The 19,930-nt window shown below is 38.7% G+C and overlaps 1 protein-coding gene across 1 annotated transcript in view; it reads left to right on the top strand.

Annotated features, from left to right (window-relative positions):
• brip1 (BRCA1 interacting helicase 1) overlaps positions 1-19,930 on the top strand; it is a 121,004-nt gene that overhangs the window by 62,042 nt on the left and 39,032 nt on the right. The window contains 7 exon segments of the mRNA XM_034097979.2: positions 1,078-1,788; positions 4,937-4,945; positions 8,650-9,093; positions 9,401-9,468; positions 10,992-11,070; positions 11,197-11,403; positions 11,937-12,079. Of these exon segments, the coding sequence (XP_033953870.1) occupies positions 1,078-1,788; positions 4,937-4,945; positions 8,650-9,093; positions 9,401-9,468; positions 10,992-11,070; positions 11,197-11,403; positions 11,937-12,079 (1,661 nt within the window).

Genomic DNA, 19,930 nt, shown 5'->3' with positions numbered 1-19,930 from the left:
GCAACACACCCCCCTCAACTGAAAAGCTTGCGTAGGAACAATGCATTGAAACCAAATACATTACCAAGTAATTCAAAAGTTCTGGCTTATTTGTATAATGGCTTATAATGTAAATATATGTATCTGCTTTCAATCTAATCTAGTCAATACACATAAATGATGACATTGTGTGCTGCTTTCGGAAGGCAGCACTCAAAAGGTGCATGTCATTTTTTGTGCTAAAGGATGTATGACATCACCACAGAAAATATTCTTAGGTGACGTGTTTGCACATCGCCTCGGCTAGCATCCATTGTCTTTGGGGTCATGACAAGGTTGAGCTGTTAGCCCCGTTGAATTTCCGTGTGTTGGGAGCAGAGCTGTAGCAGACAGCTACACCCCGCCCCTCCCTTTATAATTTGGGGTGGATGTTGGGGGTGGGGGCCATGCTATCAGTTGAGTGGCTCGCCTCATTACTGTAAGGTCTTTTGCGTGCCTGAGTGGCGCTGGAGCGAGCTGATGAGCAGATGTTGGACTGTTGCTTTTAATTAAATCCCCTTGACCTTTGTTTGGATTATATTGAGCGTAAACCCGCATTTATATCTTTCTTTATAAGATAGCCTCGGCAGCCGCGGTACTCTGCATACCGGTCACACTTTATGGTGAGCCTCAAAAAAGGTCTTGTTTTTAAGTGCTTCTTTTGTTATTTGGCTGCACAATATATTCAAATGTTATCCAGATCGCAAGCAAAATATGTGAAAATACCATTCTCAATGAGGTATTCTAGAGCTACATATATTCTACAGACTTTGGTTTGTTGCAGATTCCATAGATTTTTCAATATAAGTGATAATGTGATATGATAATTGACAATGGTCAGAGGCGACACATTTCATAGCGAGGAAACCTACATATATATTGAATCACTGTAAATTCCCATCATAATGATCATTACCTCCAATATTATTTATCAAATCGCAATTGCAATATAAGTTAATATAAAATATGATCAGATATATTTTCCAAGATGTGCAGGTTTAATATGCTGGTATTAGGTCAATAAATATCCACTGTAAATGTTTTGTTTCCTTGATGCAGAACGGTTGAATACGATGCACAGTACCCCAGCGGAGCCCTCACATCAAAAAAGAAACACAGGTCCGCCTCTGTACAACATTTTCAGCCCCGCCAGCACCTGCTTCAGGAAGCCAATCTTCAAAGAAAAAGCAGTATGTAATTCCAGCCAGCTCTTTGAAACATCTACGGATTCAGAGCACAAGGAGAAGCAGCCGATCTCATCTCCACAAAAGCCAACTTGTCTTAAGCAAGAGAGTGGAGATGGTTCCGGTGGAATCAAATTGGAAGCACACAATCAGCCTTTGGAGCCTTCTCCACCATCCACCTGTAAAAGTGAACTGCCCTCAGTAGACAGTACAGATGAAAAGGAAGAGGACCAAACTGTGTTCTTCACTCCAGAACTTTTCGAGGGTGAAGGCGGCCCACAGGAAGAGGCCAACGGCAAGTCACCTCCCAGGATGGCTGGAGTGGCGGAGAGTCCTGCCCCCCTGTCAGAAGAACTTTTTGGCTCTGAGCAAGCCCGAGGGCAAGGTCGAGCCTCTGCTTTTGATAGACAGAGTTCTATTTCAGTCAGTATGGACAGCACAGAGCTGTCACAGGGACAGGAAGGAGAAATTATAGGACAGAACCAAGGTGAAGAAGCAGAGCAGGTGGACACCCAGAGCAGGCAGACAGGAAGTAAGCTTCGCAGGTTGTCCAGGTCCAAGCAGAAAGCTCCCTCCACTACAACAGGTAACTAGCTAGCTGGAACCAAGAGATATTGTGAACGAAGCAGAAAGTCTTATATGAAAATACATCGAAAAAACAATACACACAGTCAATTTTGATTTAAAACACATATTGAAACATTCATGCTATTATATTTCTGCATATGTTTTACATTAAATCTTACACCATTTTCTAAACGCTATGCTGGAAAGTATCTGCTCATGTTACAGCGGCCTCGGGCAACTCGCCCACACACTCTGCCTGCAGTAGATGATGAGGCTTCAGCTTTCTCATATCAGCTTGTAATGCGGTGTGACAGCACATCTTATTAAGGCCAAAAAGCCCGGTTCTCACTTAAAAAATCACATAACTAACCAACAGCAGTGAAAATTGCAGCGCTGATTGAATGTGCCTTTTAACAAATCATTAAAATACAAAAAGCCTAAACTAATTTGTTTTCCTACAAAGTAGGTAATCATGTCGTTGTGTTTTAATGATGTGTTTCGTAGATTATGGCCGACATGCGTGGAGGCTTTAGACATGCCTGATTTAACCTACAGACCTTTATTTCATCAATTTAAATTCCATCTGTTATTAACTCACTTTTCAAGCATTTGTATAAACTCTGTTTATTCAAAATAAAAATGTTAGCGTTACTTTCATTTTTCATCATCCTTTTTCCTGTTTTCTTTTCTGTATCCACATACAGTACACATGATTCTGAATTGCCCAACAATTAACAAGTATCCAAAGTAAAGTTATTACTGATAAATGAACGCTTAAGGAAGTACTTACAGCTTGGATCAGTTTAGCTAGTTTTATACTGGTTGTAAAATCCTAACAAAATTCACCATATTTTATAAATTGATCATGTGTTTAATATGTAAATCTGTTATCTGAATTATAAAAACAGATTTATAATAAATACAATAACAAAAAATGTAATATTTTCCTGTAAAACACTTTTTCCTGTAAAACATGATATATATATATATATATACACACACGCATATCAATTACATTACCTGAGTATATACACTTAAATAATCATCATAATGATGATAATACATTTTATTTGTCAAGCACTTTTACATGTGCTCAAAGACGCTTAACAATGATAAAAAGTCAATAAATCTGAATAGAATCGAGCTCGCTAACATTTGACACAACATTAATCACACATTAAAGCCAGTCTAAAAAGAGTTTTTTGCCTATAAGCACCTCTCTGCACAGCAACACAATAACAACAACAGGCAACCTTCAGATTCAAAGGAGACCATGAAGTCAAAACAACACTGTAAGAGTCTTAACAAAAATAGACTTAACAAACTAGCAACTTGATGCATATTGTTGCAAAGGAAAGCTCCACCTCGAAAACAGTAAACTGTAATATGTTTACACAATAAATGAATATAAAAATAAACCAGCGAATTTCCCACAAGTCATTTACAGTGATTTTTGTAGTCCTGTATAATTCACTAATAGCTCTTACTTAATGTTAGAATTGTATTTATGGAGTAAAACACGGATTAACGGTGACCTACCTAAAACAGTATGTTTGTGTAATCAGCTATTTAACGACCATATTTGATTGTCTTAGTCTGAGAACCTGAAGTCACAGGCTAAATTGAAGGGAGACAGAAAAACCCCCCGAGATTAAACATGATTACACTGATGTGATTTGTCTCATTACAGCGCAAACTTCACCAATGTGTGATTTGCGCAGACGAGCAGAGTAGACAAGTGTTCCATTAAAGCCTTTCTTCGCTCATCAACTGCCTCCCCAAGACCCTTGTATACATGTATGTAATCGTGCATGGCCTCTCGTTAAGATCATCAAAACAGAGCGTGGAGAGGCCAGCAAATGTGTGTTAAAAGCACTTAATAGCAAGCCCCGCATTACTGAAAGACTCAGTAATGGCTGTGAATGACTGTGTTTTCCCCCATTAGTCTAATGCACCCGAAATCACTGAAGGTAAAAGTAAAACAACATTTTTAGTTGAAAATACAGGACATTCAACAGAAAAAGCTCTCCATCCGAACAGATTTGTGCCGTTTGCCCAAATTAAATCCTGCCATTATGAATGGTCAACACCGTCTACATCATTAAATGTTAAGTGCAAACTTTCCCATCTTTGTAGTTGTATTTCTACCTCATTGGTAAACCATAACAATGGTTTTACAAATTCCCAGGTGTAAGGGAGGAAGTAGAAATATAGTGTAGTGGCTACACTGAGCTACTAGGAAAAAAAAGAGGAAAATTAAAACACAAACAGCATTTCTAATAGTCTGAGGCCAACCTTTAGTATATTTCTTACAATAATAAATAAACTACAATTTACAATGCTAAGATACACCAACACCTACTGGAGTCTGCTATCACCCCCTGCTAGAATTGTGAATATCTGACAACTATTTAGCAATTCAGCACAGATGTAATTAAATTCATTATTCAAATTGCTGGGTAAATGGTTGCGAAGTCGCGTTTTCGGTCCTTATACTGACTAAAAAAGTTAAAGACGCTGAGACTTAAAATTGTTAATTCCAAGGTCACTATTAAGATAAGATAAGATGGTACTTTATTGATCCCAATTTGGGAAATTATTTTTGTTGCAGCGGCATAAAAGACAAGGCATTTTACAATAAAACAGAACTAGAACTAAACAAGAATAGAAATAAAATAAAATAGAACATATACATGTAGATATTATATATACACATATATATATATATATACATAAATATATGACATGGAATATTAAATATTGAACAGCTTATATATGTGCAAGGCAAGGCAAGGCAAGTTTATTTATATAGCACTTTTCAACACAAGGCAATTCAAAGTGCTTTACAAAAAATTAAAGACATTAAGCATTAAAAAAGAAAAGCTAATAAAATAAACATTAAAAGAAAAAATACATGGATAAAAGTTACAGTGCAGTTTAAGATATGAATAGTTCAATTAAAAGCAGCGACAAAAAGAAAAGTCTTCAGCCTGGATTTAAAAGTAGTCAGAGTTGCAGCGGACCTGCAGGTTTCTGGGAGTTTGTTCCAGATATTTGGAGCATAATAACTGAACGCTGCTTTTCCATGTTTAGTTCTGACTGGGGACAGAAAGCTGACCAGTCCCTGAATACCTGAGAGATCTGGATGGTTCATAATTTAGCAGGAGGTCAGTAATGTATTTTGGGCCTAAACCATTCAGTGCTTTATAAACCAGTAGCAATATTTTGAAATCTATTCTTTGACACACAGGAAGCCAGTGTAAAGACTTCAGAACTGGAGTGATGTGATCCACTTTCTTAGTGTTAGTGAGGACTCGAGCAGCGGCGTTCTGAATCAGCTGCAGCTTTCTAATAGATTTTTTAGTGAGACCTGTGAAGACACCATTGCAGTAGTCGAGTCTGCTGAAGATAAAGGCATGGACAAGTTTTTCCAAATCCTGCTGTGACATTAGTCTTTTAATCCTAGATATATTCTTTAGGTGATAGTAGGCTGATTTAGTAACTGTTTTAATGTGACTGTTGAAACTCAGGTCAGAGTCCATGACTACACCTAGATTTCTGGCTTTATCTGTTGGTTTTGAACATTGCACACTGAAGCTCAGCGCTAACTTTTATACATTCTGCCTTGGCTCCAAAAACCATTACCTCGGTTTTATCTTTGTTTAATTGGAGAATGTTCTGACACATCCAGTCATTGATTTGTTCAATGCACTTACTCAGTGTTTGAATTGGAGCATAGTCTCCTGGTGAAATTGTTACGTACATTTGTGTGTCATCTGCATAGCTATGGTAACTTATTTTGTTGTTCTTCATTATCTGAGCCAGTGGTAGCATGTAGATGTTAAAGAGAAGAGGCCCCAAGATGGAGCCTTGAGGAACCCCACATGTCATATTTGTCAACTCAGATGTGTATTTACCTATAGAAACAAAGTTGTTTCTGTCCTTTAAGTAGGATTCAAACCAATTTAGAACTGTTTCCGAAAGTCCCACCCAGTTTTCCAGTCGGTCTAGTAATATGCTGTGGTCAACAGTGTCAAACGCAGCACTGAGATCTAATAATACTAACACTGAAGTTCTGCCACTGTCTGTGTTTAAGTGGATGTCATTAAATACCTTTACAAGAGCAGTCTCAGTGCTGTGGTTTGGACGAAAGCCTGACTGGAACACATTGAAACAGTTATTTAAATGCAAGAAATTACTCAACTGTTGAAAAACAACTTTTTCAATGATTTTACCTAGAAATGGGAGGTTTGATATGGGCCTGTAATTGTTCATTACTGAAGCATCTAGATTATTCTTTTTTAAGAGCGGTTTAATGACTGCAGTTTTCAGGGCCTGTGGAAAAATACTTGAGTGAAGAGATTTGTTTACTATATGAAGTAGATCTGAGGCCATGCAAGGCAAAACATCTTTGAAAAATCCTGTTGGAATAATATCAAGGCAGCAGGAGGAGGATTTCAGAAGTTGTATAATATCCTCTAGGTTTTTATCATTAATCTGATGGAATTGTGTCATGATGTCTGAATTGATGTTAAGTGGACACAGAGACAACACATTTGCTGTTCCTGATGCAGAGGCACTGACTGCTTGTCTGATTTTCTGAATTTTGTCATTGAAAAAGGAGGCAAAATCATTGCACGCCCTGGTGGATAGAAATTCAGAGGCTACTGACACTGCGCGGTTAGTTAGTCTGTCGACGGTAGCAAACAAGGCACGTGCGTTGTTTTTGTTTTTGGTAATGATGTCAGAGAAGAACGATTGTCGTGCGTTTTTCAATTCCAAATTATAAAGGCCAAGTCTCTCTTTATAAATGTCAAAGTGAACCTGGAGATTTGTTTTTCGCCACCTGCGTTCAGCTTTTCGACATTCTCTTTTTTCTGTTTTCACGGTCATGGACTTTCTCCATGGAGATATTTTCTTCCCAGTCACTTCCTTTACCTTAATTGGAGCAATGGCATCTATAACATTTTTAATTTTTGAATTAAAATGATCTACTAGCTCATTTACTGAGGTGTTAGCAGGGGCAAGTGTGGTAGAAAAATTCTGAGTAAACATTTCCCTAGTATTTTCAGTTAAATATCGCTTTGTGGTTACGTCTTTTTGAACATTTGTGTGAACAGAAATAGAGCTCTCAAAGAAAACACAGGAATGGTCAGACAGTGCAACATCAGTCACCACAACCTTAGAGATATTCAGACCCTTTGAGATAATTAAGTCCAGAGTGTGCCCCTTATTGTGTGTGGGCTCCGTCACATGCTGAGTCAGTCCATAGCTATCAAGAACACAAAACAGTTCTTTAGCCCCTCTGTCCTGGGGGTTGTCAACATGGATGTTAAAATCACCAACAATGACTAGACGGTCAAAGTCAATACACACTATAGAGAGCAGTTCAGTAAAGTCATCAAAAAAGCTTGCACAGTATTTGGGTGGTCTATAGATATTTAGGAACAGAGCTCGAGAGGAGCATTTCAGCTGAAGGGCCACATATTCAAAAGAATCAAAGTTTCCATACTCTTCCTGCATTGAAGGGAATCATTGAACAGAATAGCAAATCCACCCCCTTTCTTTTGCATTCTTTCCTGACTCATAAAACTAAAGTTGGGAGGGGTTGATTCTATAAGAACAGCTGCACTGTTATTTTGTTCAATCCAAGTTTCTGTTAAAAACATAAAATCGAGATTGTGCTCAGTGATAAAATCATTGATTAAAAATGTTTTTCCTGCCAAAGACCTGACATTTAATAAAGCTAGTTTAAGTTCGTTAAACACATCAGTCAGGTTTAAGTTCGTCAAACACATATCAGTCAGGTTTTTTGTAACAAGCTGTGGCTGACATGGAATCACTGCTAAATTAGATAAACTCACACAAACGTTTGAGCGCTTCCTGTATCTAAGATGATTCACCGCTCTTAATCTATTACCTATCAACACAGATATCGGCAAAGCTACTGGCAGGCAGGCCCCCGACATGTCTTGGAAAGAGTTGAGAGTGCCATACGCCCTTGAGCCTGGAAAATGCGCAACGTGGTTTTATTACAAGAGAAACTTTGGAGCAGAGAGTTCTGACGTGTTGAAATAATATACACCTTTCTACAATTGATAGTGTTACAACAAAATTAATCGTAAGTGTTATGATAATATCCAAATGTCAATCCATTCAAACTTTAAGATCATGACAGGTGGTGTTATTCATCATCTCTCACTGCTGTGTATAGCTGCTGATTATGTGATGCTGCGTAATAATTACATATTAACAACAACAATAATAGAACACACATATGTTAACATTCATTTAAAAATCATCTAAAAAAAACACACTTAAAATATAAAGCAGTTCTGATTTGTGATTTGAATGTAGACACATTGTTGCAGTAACGGATGTGTTTCGGGAGAGACTTACCCCCTCATCCCACCGGAAGCGTCTGCGCCGTGCTGCGACCTCCTGCGTCATAACCCACCAGGCGTGTTTCAAAACGTTGGGGAAGCGGAGCGTCGTGTGTGCAGCCTCACAGTTGTTGGATGAAAGTTCCACTTCCTGCCTGCGCTGCGCCGCGTCAAAAATAGGATTCATCCTATATTTTAGAAATTCCTTGCGGCGAGGAGCTTCTGGGACGCTTCGAGCCGCGGCGCAGCGGGTCTGGTGGAATAGCACCCATTGACTAGAGTGGCCGCGATCGCTAAAAACGCCGCAGCGCAGACGCTCCTGGTGGGATTAGGGGGTAAGAGAGGGAGAGGCAGCTATGGATAAAGCTATGTCCCTCAATGTAGATTTAAAGAATAATGAAAGGTTAATCTTATCTATTTTCGATAATTTCCCAGTCCATAACTACCAGATGTACAGTATCTATTTGCTCAAAATGTGACTTCATGTTAATTGACAGGTGGAGCCAAGAGTGTAGGGAGTGCCAGTCTTCAGCAGATTGGGACCAGAAGCAGCCAGAGGAGGACTAACAAGGTCAGGACAGATCAGGAGGTAAAGGTGGTGATTGGGGGTTTGAAGAGCAGACCATCCAGAGCCAAACCCGTCAGAGGGTACCCCTCAAAGAAAGAGAAGGTTAAAGAGAGTGCTTATCAGGATAATTTTTTGCCAGAGGCTCAGGATGATGGCTGCATTTCCGAGTCAGGACAGTCCTTTTTGGGTGTTAGGGAGAACAAAACTCTCAAAAATGTACCTATTACACCTGGTAGTTACACATGGACCGAGTTCGACATTGTGACCCCCAAAAAAGAAGACATAAAGATTATAAAAGAAGCTCAAGCAGCTGGATGTAGTGCCAGTCGTCCAGCAGAGCAATGCACAGGAAGTGAGCCAACCAAACCAAAAGGTATGGTCCTAATCTCTTTAAATCAAAGGATGTACATTTTGAACAACCTATGCATAAACATGTCAATATTGATCAAGAAGGTTGAACACAGTGTGTTGCGATGCATTATCAAAATTGTTTAAGGGACCAATTTGGGTTTGCAAGGTAGGTCAAATAAAAGCTAAAGAAATGCATAGTGATTTTTAACATGAAAATCTCCTTCATGAAAACATGAACATGTACATTTTCTTTTAAAAGCTACTACTTTATCCACAAACATCGCATGGTGTACCAGATACTTATTTTACCTTATTTTTTTTCAACCAAGCTTTAAAAGTACAGAGATCTTGCAAGCAGAAGAGCAGGAGATTTACAAAGACCTTTCCAAAAATACATGTAAGTATGGCTTTTTGTTCAGCATTTCATAGTGAATGGATATAGTATTTCCTATCAGTGTACATTGCTGCTGTACAGTCATGTAGTGTTGGATTCTGTTTATCAATGTGCTGCACTAAGAAGCATTTGTAGATAACACGGACGATGGTAATGTTCCACAACCTCGGTCAACACAGTAGAGGTTTCTCAATACTCAATTTTTCCCTCCTCGACTCCTATCCTCGAGACTTAGTCCCGCCCACAGGAGATGCGAGCGGAGGAGTCGAGGAGGGGAACCGAGGAGAGAGGAGGGGAAGCAGCAGGCGGTTAGAGAAATGAGAACTCCTCTCCTCTGAGCGGTCATTTTAAAGAGACGTCCATTAATGATGACAGGAGGCACAGCAGCCCTCTGTCTGATGGACAGATGTGTTCATGACCACTTATATATTTACTTTGATTCATTCACAGTGCAGTGTAATGAGACAATAACAGGCTACAGATGCGGACATATACACACACACACACATATATTTATATAAATATATACAATTTCAGAATCAAACAAGTATGAGAGCACTCTCATAATAACGTAACACAGTCAGAGACTGGATATATATTCCCCCCCCCCCTCTCTCTGGTCGCTGAAATGGGGAATTCAAATTACGGGCCAAAAGTTGTATTTACAAGTAGGCTATTAAAAGTAAGCAGAGGACACCAAACCAACTGAGACCCGTCTGTCTGCCACATCTACACACACACACACACACACACACACACACACACACACACACACACACACACACACACACACCACACACACACACACACACACACACACACACACACACACACACACACACACACACACCAAGCTCCTAAAGCATACTCAGGCTACAGCCGTTGTGTATTTTATTATGTGAAGCACTAAATGGTGTTAGAAAAATATCGACTCTTTGTTTGTAGATATCTACTAAACTACAGCATACAAATACAGAGAGTAATGTAGGCCTGTTATACTGAGTGATATATATTATACACACTGCTCTGCTTTCTGCACGGACCTCACAGCTGTTCTCTCTGTAAACATCGCTTCGCGATGAAAGCAGTTTCTAAAATAATATCCAGGGGATGCATGCAGAGCTGTCATTGGCTGAGATGAGTCCGGCCGTGCGTCACGCCTCCACCGTTCCCGGAAATGCGTCCGCGGAGGAGCCGTGGAGGAACCATCAGTGTCTCCTCGGTTAGAGCTCCTCCAGAGAGCCTCCTCGACGCTCGATCCTCGGTCCTCGAAGTGCATTTAGAGAAATGAGATGTCCTTCAACATGGCGCGCTGAAATTCATTTCCGGGTCACTACCGGAGGACCGAGGAGTCGAGGAGGGGACATTTGAGTATTGAGAAGCCTCTAGTGTCAGAATTAAACGGTCTACCAGAGATACAGATGAAAATGAAAAACAATACAGCATATGAAGTATATTTAGAGGTGTGGACATAATAATTGAAACATTAAAGAAGCCCGATAATATTTGTTTTATTCTACTTTCAGAGAGCCAAAGATCACAAGCCCTGCTCTCTGGGACTCTACTGTTCTATATGTGAGAAGGAACTACTTCCTGTGGCACATGGTAGTTCCTGAGAAAACCCTATAATGTTTCAATGTGTTTACTACAGCTAACTAAATCAAGTCAAACTAGTTCTCCAATGTTATTTGGCATTGATTTAATCTTCACAGTTATGACTTTATTTTTTAGGTGCACTACGACGTGCTGTTTGTGAATCTGAACATTTAGGTTTTCTGAGAAACAACAGATTTAGTTCTGGAAAAACAACGCGTCTCTGCCAGTGTGCAACAAATCAGCAATCACTTTCAGACAACTCACTGCTGGTAGTCCAAAGTGTCACATCATTGAAGGCCCTAAGGACTGCTCTCCAACCCTACTGTGATAACACTTTAACTGGTGAGTTGACATATGGTGTAATAGACATTATTGAAGAAGTAAATAGAGTTCTACGCAGTATATATCTGAGTATTCATTGCTAAAAGTACATGATGATTACAAATTCTTTCACATTATTTTAGCATTGTTTAAAAACTTGATGTCCAATTTACTATTTATAGATTATCAAATATATTGAGAGGAACTCTTGATGAGTTTGTTAGGGACTGGTCCTCAATAGCATTATACATACAAAATGAATTTTTAAATGTTTTTACTATGGGGGTAACTTTGATAAAATAACTAGTACTCACATTTGGTAAATGCACAAGGTTGTGACTGCTCTTTCTCTTTGTATTGTATCATCTCATGCTAAATTATGATTATTTAAATGATTAGCAGTAGATTGGGAAAGATTAATCCCTTTTCCCATCCCAAACAGAATTTAACATTCATATTAACATGTTAACCTTTAACTTTGATCCTTTTATGGCACATTTTCTCTCTCAAGTCAATAAAGTGACATGCTTTCGCCCTGTTTCTCATTCCTGCAGCATATAATGCCATCTGGAATACTGAGAAGGGCTCTGTAACCAGATTTCTTCAGTGCAAAGGCTGTTTGTCCCAAGGCCTAGTGCTGTCAGGAGCTTTAATCGCAGCAGATATCCACTGCCCTCGTGACATGGCTCAAGATCAGGTACATTTAATGAATGTGAATAAATGTTAAAATGTTAAAATGCCCAATGAGCACCAGAAAAACTATATGTATGCCCAGGAGGATTAATCCTAGCTATGTGTGTTTGCGGACAATTTATTCTGGCAAACAGCCACTAGGCGACAATTAGGTTTACCCTGTGTGAGTGAGTTGTGAACGAAACATTTTAAGAATTACTGAGTATATCAGTAAATTACTGTCTGGGATTATTATAATCCCAATTGTGCTTCATCTCTAAACAATCATTTTTTAATGATTGTAACTACATATTTTATCAACCATATATATTTGCATTTTAATTCAAATTTGGGAGTGGATTTAAGGAAGCAACATTAAGACATTGCTCAACACAAAATGTTCAAACAATCACTTTTGGATTTTTTATGTCCGGACGGGTGTGTTTGAGTGTGAAATTTTTTTGGACCACCGCTGCCTTTATCGGAAAGACTATACGCTATACTGCGGCCCGCATGTGAATTATTTGACGCATTCATGGAAGACTTTGAGGTGGATATTCGGTCAGACTGTTACAGAGACTTGAGTCTGTATCTGACGTTCATTAGACATCAACAAACCACATAATTACATCAGATTATTTTTAAATAAAGTTTATTTTGTATTCAGTTTTGCTCTCTCTTGCTCACTTCTGTGTGATTGCTGACCTTGTTTGTCGGGCTTTCTGGAACTCCTAAATCTTAGCTAGTTGGCTAAAATAAATGTTAATCGAGTAAAAGATAATTCCCACAACCTCCTGGAAACATTTGTTAATTGTTAAACCTTTCACCGTGGCCTAGTTTACATTCATGGACGGTTTGGTGATTTTCAAGACTGTGAGAAACATATAAAGTATCACCAGCTTTGTTATTTAAAATGAAAATTCTTACAGTGAGGTTCGATAGTTCAACTTTTCCCAGTTGTAGTTTGCGTAGATTTCTGAAAAGGATTTTAAAATGTCTAAAACGAGGCCCTACTAAGTAAACAAGGTTTTTTGCAAATAAATGACAATTGATACTAAGCAAGTAGTCACAGCAAGACTCACATTTGAATGTGTTGCTAACATGACAGATGATGATTGCTAAGAAATTGCAAAAGCCCAGCCTTGTACAGTATTTTACTGTAACAATATCCTGCAGCAACTTTTATTATGGCAGGATTAGCGCCTGATTTGTTGTTTGTCACTTGTACCTAGAACATGCTGTGCCAGGAGGCATATTTCAATCAATAACCACTCCCACCCCTCCATAATCCGACTTAGTATCAAACAAAGGCAGAGTACAACATGTTACAGCTTCTTTAATTGCCTCTGCAAAGTGTTATTGCTCCATTGATTTGTAGATCTTTAAGTTGCTTTAAAAGCTGCCTGTATTAGTATTCATAAAGGCACGTGGCAATCGTCAGTCAGTTTTATGAACGTTTTTGATCTAATCAATATGATTATTGGATTATTATAAAAACATAAATTGAAGTTTGTGTCTGCTTATAAATAAACAGGAGGGATTATGTTCACACTATCAGAGTTAATTTAATAAAATGGTAGTATAGTAGAGGTGCAGTCTGTTATTGATGCTTTTTTTTTTATATATATAATGAAAATCTCTCTAGTTAATTTTGACATGCTGCTATATATTTTGTATATATAATTGTTGCTTTTAATTGAGTTTACTTGTTTAATAATTGATTTGCTATTGAATACCTTATCATTGAGGTTGTTGGTTAATTTATTTTCTCTATGACTGTTTAACTGTCACTAATGTCTGCACAAAAGGCAACTGTTACAGTTGCCAGGACTATCCAGTAGTAACTATATTGTCATTTTGCTACAGCAGATGTTTAAATGTCAAAGACTGTTGAGCTTATCACTGTTAACTGTCAGATTAAAAAGATTAACCTCGTTTGACTGATAAAACTGTAACTTTCCAAACTTTATGTACTTTCAAATCTGAGTTCATCTTGGTCTAATCTTTTTGCTTTTGGATGAAAGAAATACAACATTTCCTGGTCGATTTTATGAACCAGATTACCACAAATGCAGTTTGTTGTTATCCATTTGACTAAATGAAGATAGATATACAAAGTGGCTACCTTAAGAACATCCAGAATTGTAGTTATTTTTTATTGTATTTTTCCTCAAATGACCTACAAATAAATCCATATTTGTTTACAAAATTATTATAGAACTAATCTTTAAACCAAGATTAGCTTTTTTGTTGATAAGTGGGATTTGCTGTAAAATACATACAAAGAAAACATTTAAAATAATGAAAGTCATTTGTTTTATATAGTTTCAATGTCATTCATTTCCATCCATTTAATTTACAGTAATATGCAGTGATTGACAGGTACGTGAATTGTTGACAGATTATAGCGTATATATACTGTCATATGTCACACTTTGACAATTATTCAAATTATGTACCCAGCAACTGTGATAAGCATCTGTTACAAATACAAAGCAAAATATTGCCAATTAAAATGTAAATTAAGGATTGAAGACCATTGGTTTAAAATAAGCAAAATCACTTGAAGACTAGGATAGTGCTCAGATTTAGTGACATGAGTCACAAGAAACATTGAAAAATTAGAGCTACAGAGGTTACAGTCCCAGTCTAATTCATCATTAGGCACTTTAGTCAGATCAAGCATCTTACTTAAACATTGCCCAAGGCTAGATTTTCTGCATTTTGTTGTGTTGCAATTTAAAATGTCAGTAAATCATAATCTGCATAATGTAATTTTCAAAGGGGAATAGTTTTTTTTTTTTTTTTAAATAAAATAGAGGATACATATTTAAAAAAAAATATATATATATATATCTATGTAACATAAGAAGCCAAAGTAAAAATGTGCACATTGTTCTACAAAATATAACTTGTATACTACAATATATACAGTGGGTTATTAGTATACCATATTAATGCTGAATTGCCCACTTTAAAAGGGTTTGGCCTCTGATGGTGAAATGTCCAGTACATGTCTATTGACTCAGAGTGCCTGGCAGGAGTTTGTTGGCCACAGGCAGGAATTACTTACCATTAAAGAGCCTGTGACAGCCTCCCAACAACTGTTGTGCAATGAAATATTGGGCTACTAGTAATCTCAAACCGTCAGTTTAAAAAAGAATTTGCGATACCGTTCCGATAAATATCAATAATTTCGAACATCGCGGGGAAATTCCTTCGACTCATTTTGAAGTTTTGGGGGAAGCCGGAGGTGACGTCAATGCGGGAACGCTTCACTGTGCGGCGAGAGCGCCAAACACGGACAAAGTGTGTTGTCATGCGTAGAAATGGTGAATTACTGAGTTTAGGCACGTTAATAACGTTGTAATGAAGTTGACTGCAGTATATTCATATATGTCAGTGCTTTCATGTCAATTCGGCGAACATAAACATAAATGATCGTGGTGAAGATAATTAAATTAGGATAAAAAATCGGTAGTGAGAGCTGCTGAATTTTCTCCCGTCGGATGTGATATAAAAACAAATTGATTATTTTTGTAGTTGTAAACTCAAGTGGATGAAACTACATTTATTAGTGCTTTCATGTCAATTCGGCGAACATATGATACATTAAATGATTGTGAGGATGATGATTTAAAAATTGTTTGTTTGAGCCGGTCTGCATTTCCTGATGAGAAAACAAACCGATGCTTTTTGTAGTTGTAGTACACCAACATGGATTAAACGTGTGTTTTAATGGATAAAATGCACGGATTATTATTATTATTGCCACTCCGATCGGGACACTAGGTCCACCGTTTCCCCCGCAGCGAGGCTCCCCCCCGTTGACAGTTTACGTGGGCTGGGCTGGGTGCAGTGGCGGACTGGCCATCGGGACAAATCCCGATGGGCCGGTACCGAAGTGGGCCGGTCGGATAATTCACTAGCACATCCCCCACTCCCCCCGTTGACAATTTACTAGCGGTACCGAAGTGGGCCGGTCGAGAGTCCCGGGATGATTTTTAGTCCCATTCCACCACTGGCTACATGACCGTATGATCGCCCATATTGACGCACCTAATTCCTAAACTTCTAACAGATACAACATAAACCGATCCTTCAGCCTCATATGAGCTCTCAGACACGTTCAAAATTAAACTGTCATCGCTGTCTGAGTTTGCTGCTGTGTGCGCCATCGTGCGTTTACATGCAGATGCTGGGATCCTGGACGGTGCAGCTGGAGCGCTGTGCCCGCAATGACAACACATCCTCACTCCCAGGTCGGCCTATGTTGACGTTATGTCAAGTCCCCTGTGTCGGCTTTTTCCAACGCAAGGGGGGGGGGGGCCTTAGCGTCCATTTTCAACGCAAGTGGGGGGCCCTTAGCGTCCATTTTCAGCTTTCCGGGATGTCCATATGCTTATATGGATGCTCATGGAAGCACGGCATTCGTTTGTGTCAGCTGCCCTTAAAGGCAATGTGAGCGTCCATTCTCATTGGATAACGGAGAATTGTATACCCGGAAGTAAGTATTCCCCTTACTATCGATTGATTTTACAGTGATATCTGCACTACTCATCGACTAAAATAACACCAGATTATCCTTGTTAATTACACAACATTGATTGGTTTAAATTGTGTGCAATGCTTTTGTATTTTTCCCCTTCGATTCGGAGAAACAAATATTTTTTCGGAGTAAAGGATGGCAGAAGACACTACACTACCCAGAATCCCCAGCTATCGTTTGGCCTACACCACCATGTGCTCTGTTTGACAAACCCCGTGATAGTCCTCAAGCTCTGTGATTGGAGAGTGTTCTCCGAGGGTTACGCCGAGCTTCGAACAGCACTTGAAATGGGATGGAACCACGGCAGACTGTCCAAAACTGGATTTGAACTGTTTTTTTTTTAAATGTTTTCGGTCTGTTTCCGGTATTTGTTAATGACGATGTGCTCTGAGATGTGAGACTGGAATTGCACAGGGGAAAATAACGTAGGCTATCTTTAGATGCGGATTTTGTTAAACTAATATGTTTGCGCTGTGGACCAACACTATACATTGACGGGGAAGGGGGTAGCAATAAAGATAACACCATTAAACAGTTACACAACATAACAGAAATAATATCGATAGCAGCGTCCCTAGCAACCACCTTGGTCAATCAATCAATGTTTATTTATATAGCCCAATATCACAAATGTTACATTTGTCTCAGTGGTCTTCACAGTTTATACAGAATATCAGTATGACAATACGACACCCTCTGTCCTTAGACCCTCACATCGTACAAGGAAAAACTTCCAAAGAAAACCCAGTTTAAAGGGAAAAATGGGAGAAACCTCAGGGAGAGCAACAGAGGAGGGCTCCCTCTCCCAGGACGGACAGACGTGCAATAGATGCCGTGTGTAAATTGAAAAGATAATACATTTGCAACATAGGTAGTCCAAATGTTTGGAAATGCATGTGTGTATAATAAGAAGATGAATCCACGAGGATATCCATCCAGGACCACAGCCACGACTCAAGATCCAGTGCTCGCGATCCAGGACACAGGACCGCAGGATCATCCATGACTCCGGATCCCAGCGTATATAGACACCAAAAAGAAAGACATTTGGGGAAGCTGGGTTAATCGGAACATGAGAGTACACAGGTATAGACAGAGAGAAGGAAGAAGTAAGATGTCCCCCGACAAACTAAGCCTATATCAGCAAAACTAGGGGCTGAATCTAATCAGCCCTAACTATAAGCTTTATCAAAAAGGAAGGTCTTAAGCGCACTCTTAAAAACGGATAGGGTGTCTGCCGCCCGAACACAAACTGGAAGCTGATTCCACAAATGTGGAGCTTGATAAGAAAAGGCTCTGGCTCCCATTGTACTTTTAGAGATTCTAGGAACAACCAACAACCCTGCATTCTTGGAACGCAATGCCCTAGTAGGACAGTAGGGTATAATGAGTTCTTTAAGGTAAGATGGCGCCTGCCCATTAAGGGCTTTGTAGGCGAGAAGAAGAATTTTAAATTCTATCCTGTGTTCTATAGGGAGCCAGTGTAAGGCAGCCAGAACAGGAGTAATGTGGTCCCTTTTCCTAACTGTACACTGTACATTTTGAATCAGCTGAAGCGACTTGACTGACTTCTTGGTACTCCCTGATAATAAAGAGTTACAATAATCCAGCCTAGAAGTAACAAATGCATGGACTAGTTTCTCTGCATCGTTTTGAGGCAAGATATGCCTGATTTTTGCAATGTTACGTAGATGGAAGTAGGCGGTCCTTGAAATTGATTTTATGTGGGCATTAAAGGATAAATCCTGATCAAATATAACACCAAGATTCCTTATAGTCTCACTGGAGGCCAAATTAATGCCATCCATAGTTAGTATATCTTTAGATAATTTGTTTCGTAGATTCTTCGGGCCAAGTACAATAACTTCAGTTTTGGTCGTGTTTAACATCAAAAAGTTTAAGGTCATCCACGTTTTTAAGTCCTTAAGGCAGTCTTGAATTTTATTTAGATGATTAATTTCATCAGGCTTGATTGATAAATATAGTTGAGTATCATCCGCATAACAATGCAAGTTTACAGAATGATTCCTTATAATATTGCCTAACGGAAGCATATATAATGTGAACAAAATAGGTCCGAGCACTGAGCCCTGTGGCACTCCATGGCTAACTTTGGTTTGCGTGGAAGATTCATCGTTAACACGTACAAACTGAGAGCGTTCAGATAGATAGGACCTAAACCAGCCTAAAGCAGTTCCCTGTATGCCAACTAAGTGCTCTAGTCTTTGCAATAGGATATCATGGTCGATAGTATCAAATGCAGCACTGAGATCGAGCAAAACAAGAATAGAGACAAGTCCCTTGTCTGAGGCTATTAGAATATCATTTGTGACTTTAACCAGAGCTGTCTCTGTGCTATGATGTGTTCTAAAGCCAGACTGAAAATCTTCAAATAAATCATTGTTTTTTAAGTAATCACACAACTGTTTTGCGACCGCTTTCTCAAGAATTTTTGAGAGGAACGGAAGATTAGAAATAGGTCTATAGTTGGCTAAAACCTCTGGATCGAGGTTGTGCTTTTTAAGAAGCGGTTTTATCACTGCTACTTTGAATGATTGTGGAACATAGCCTGATAATAAAGACATATTCATAATATTTAATAAAGAAGTGCTAATTAATGGAAAAACTTCCTTCAACAGCTTAGTTGGAATTGGGTCTAACATGCACGTTGATGGTTTAGAAGAGAGAATCATTGAATGTAATTGTTCAAGGTTAATGGCTGAAAAGCATTCTAGTTTACTATCTAGTGTAATATTAGAACTTACGTTTCCGGGAGCTGTTGATAACACTATACTGGTCAAAGGCAAGAGGTCATTAATTTTGTTTCTAAGAGTGACAATTTTATCGTTAAAAAAGCACATAAAATCATTACTACTGAGTGCTATAGGAATAGAAGGCTCAATCGAGCTGTGGCTCTCTGTCAGCCTGGCTACAGTGCTGAAAATAAATCTTGCATTATTCTTATTCTCATCTATTAATGAAGAGTAGTAGGCTGCTCTCGCTTTACGCAGTGCTTTCTTATATTCATTGAGAGTAATATGCCAAATTAAACGAGATTCTTCAAGTTTAGTGGAACGCCATATCCTTTCAAGTTGTCTAGACTTTTGCTTTATTTTGCGGGTTTCGGCATTATGCCATGGAGCTAATCTATGTTGTTTTATTTTCTTCTTTTTCAAAGGAGCAACAGAGTCTAATTTTATTCGCAGCGCATCTATAGCACTATCAACAACATGATCAATTTGGGGTGGTGTACATTTTGTATAAGTTTCCTCCCCTACATGCAGACATGCTATCGAGTTAAGTATTGGTGGAATCTCTTCCTTAAAT

The sequence above is a fragment of the Pseudochaenichthys georgianus genome, chromosome 13, assembly GCF_902827115.2.
Source record: "Pseudochaenichthys georgianus chromosome 13, fPseGeo1.2, whole genome shotgun sequence".
NCBI lineage: Eukaryota > Metazoa > Chordata > Actinopteri > Perciformes > Channichthyidae > Pseudochaenichthys > Pseudochaenichthys georgianus.
Note: the sequence above shows the minus strand (reverse complement) of the source record. Positions and strands in the feature narration are given on the sequence as shown.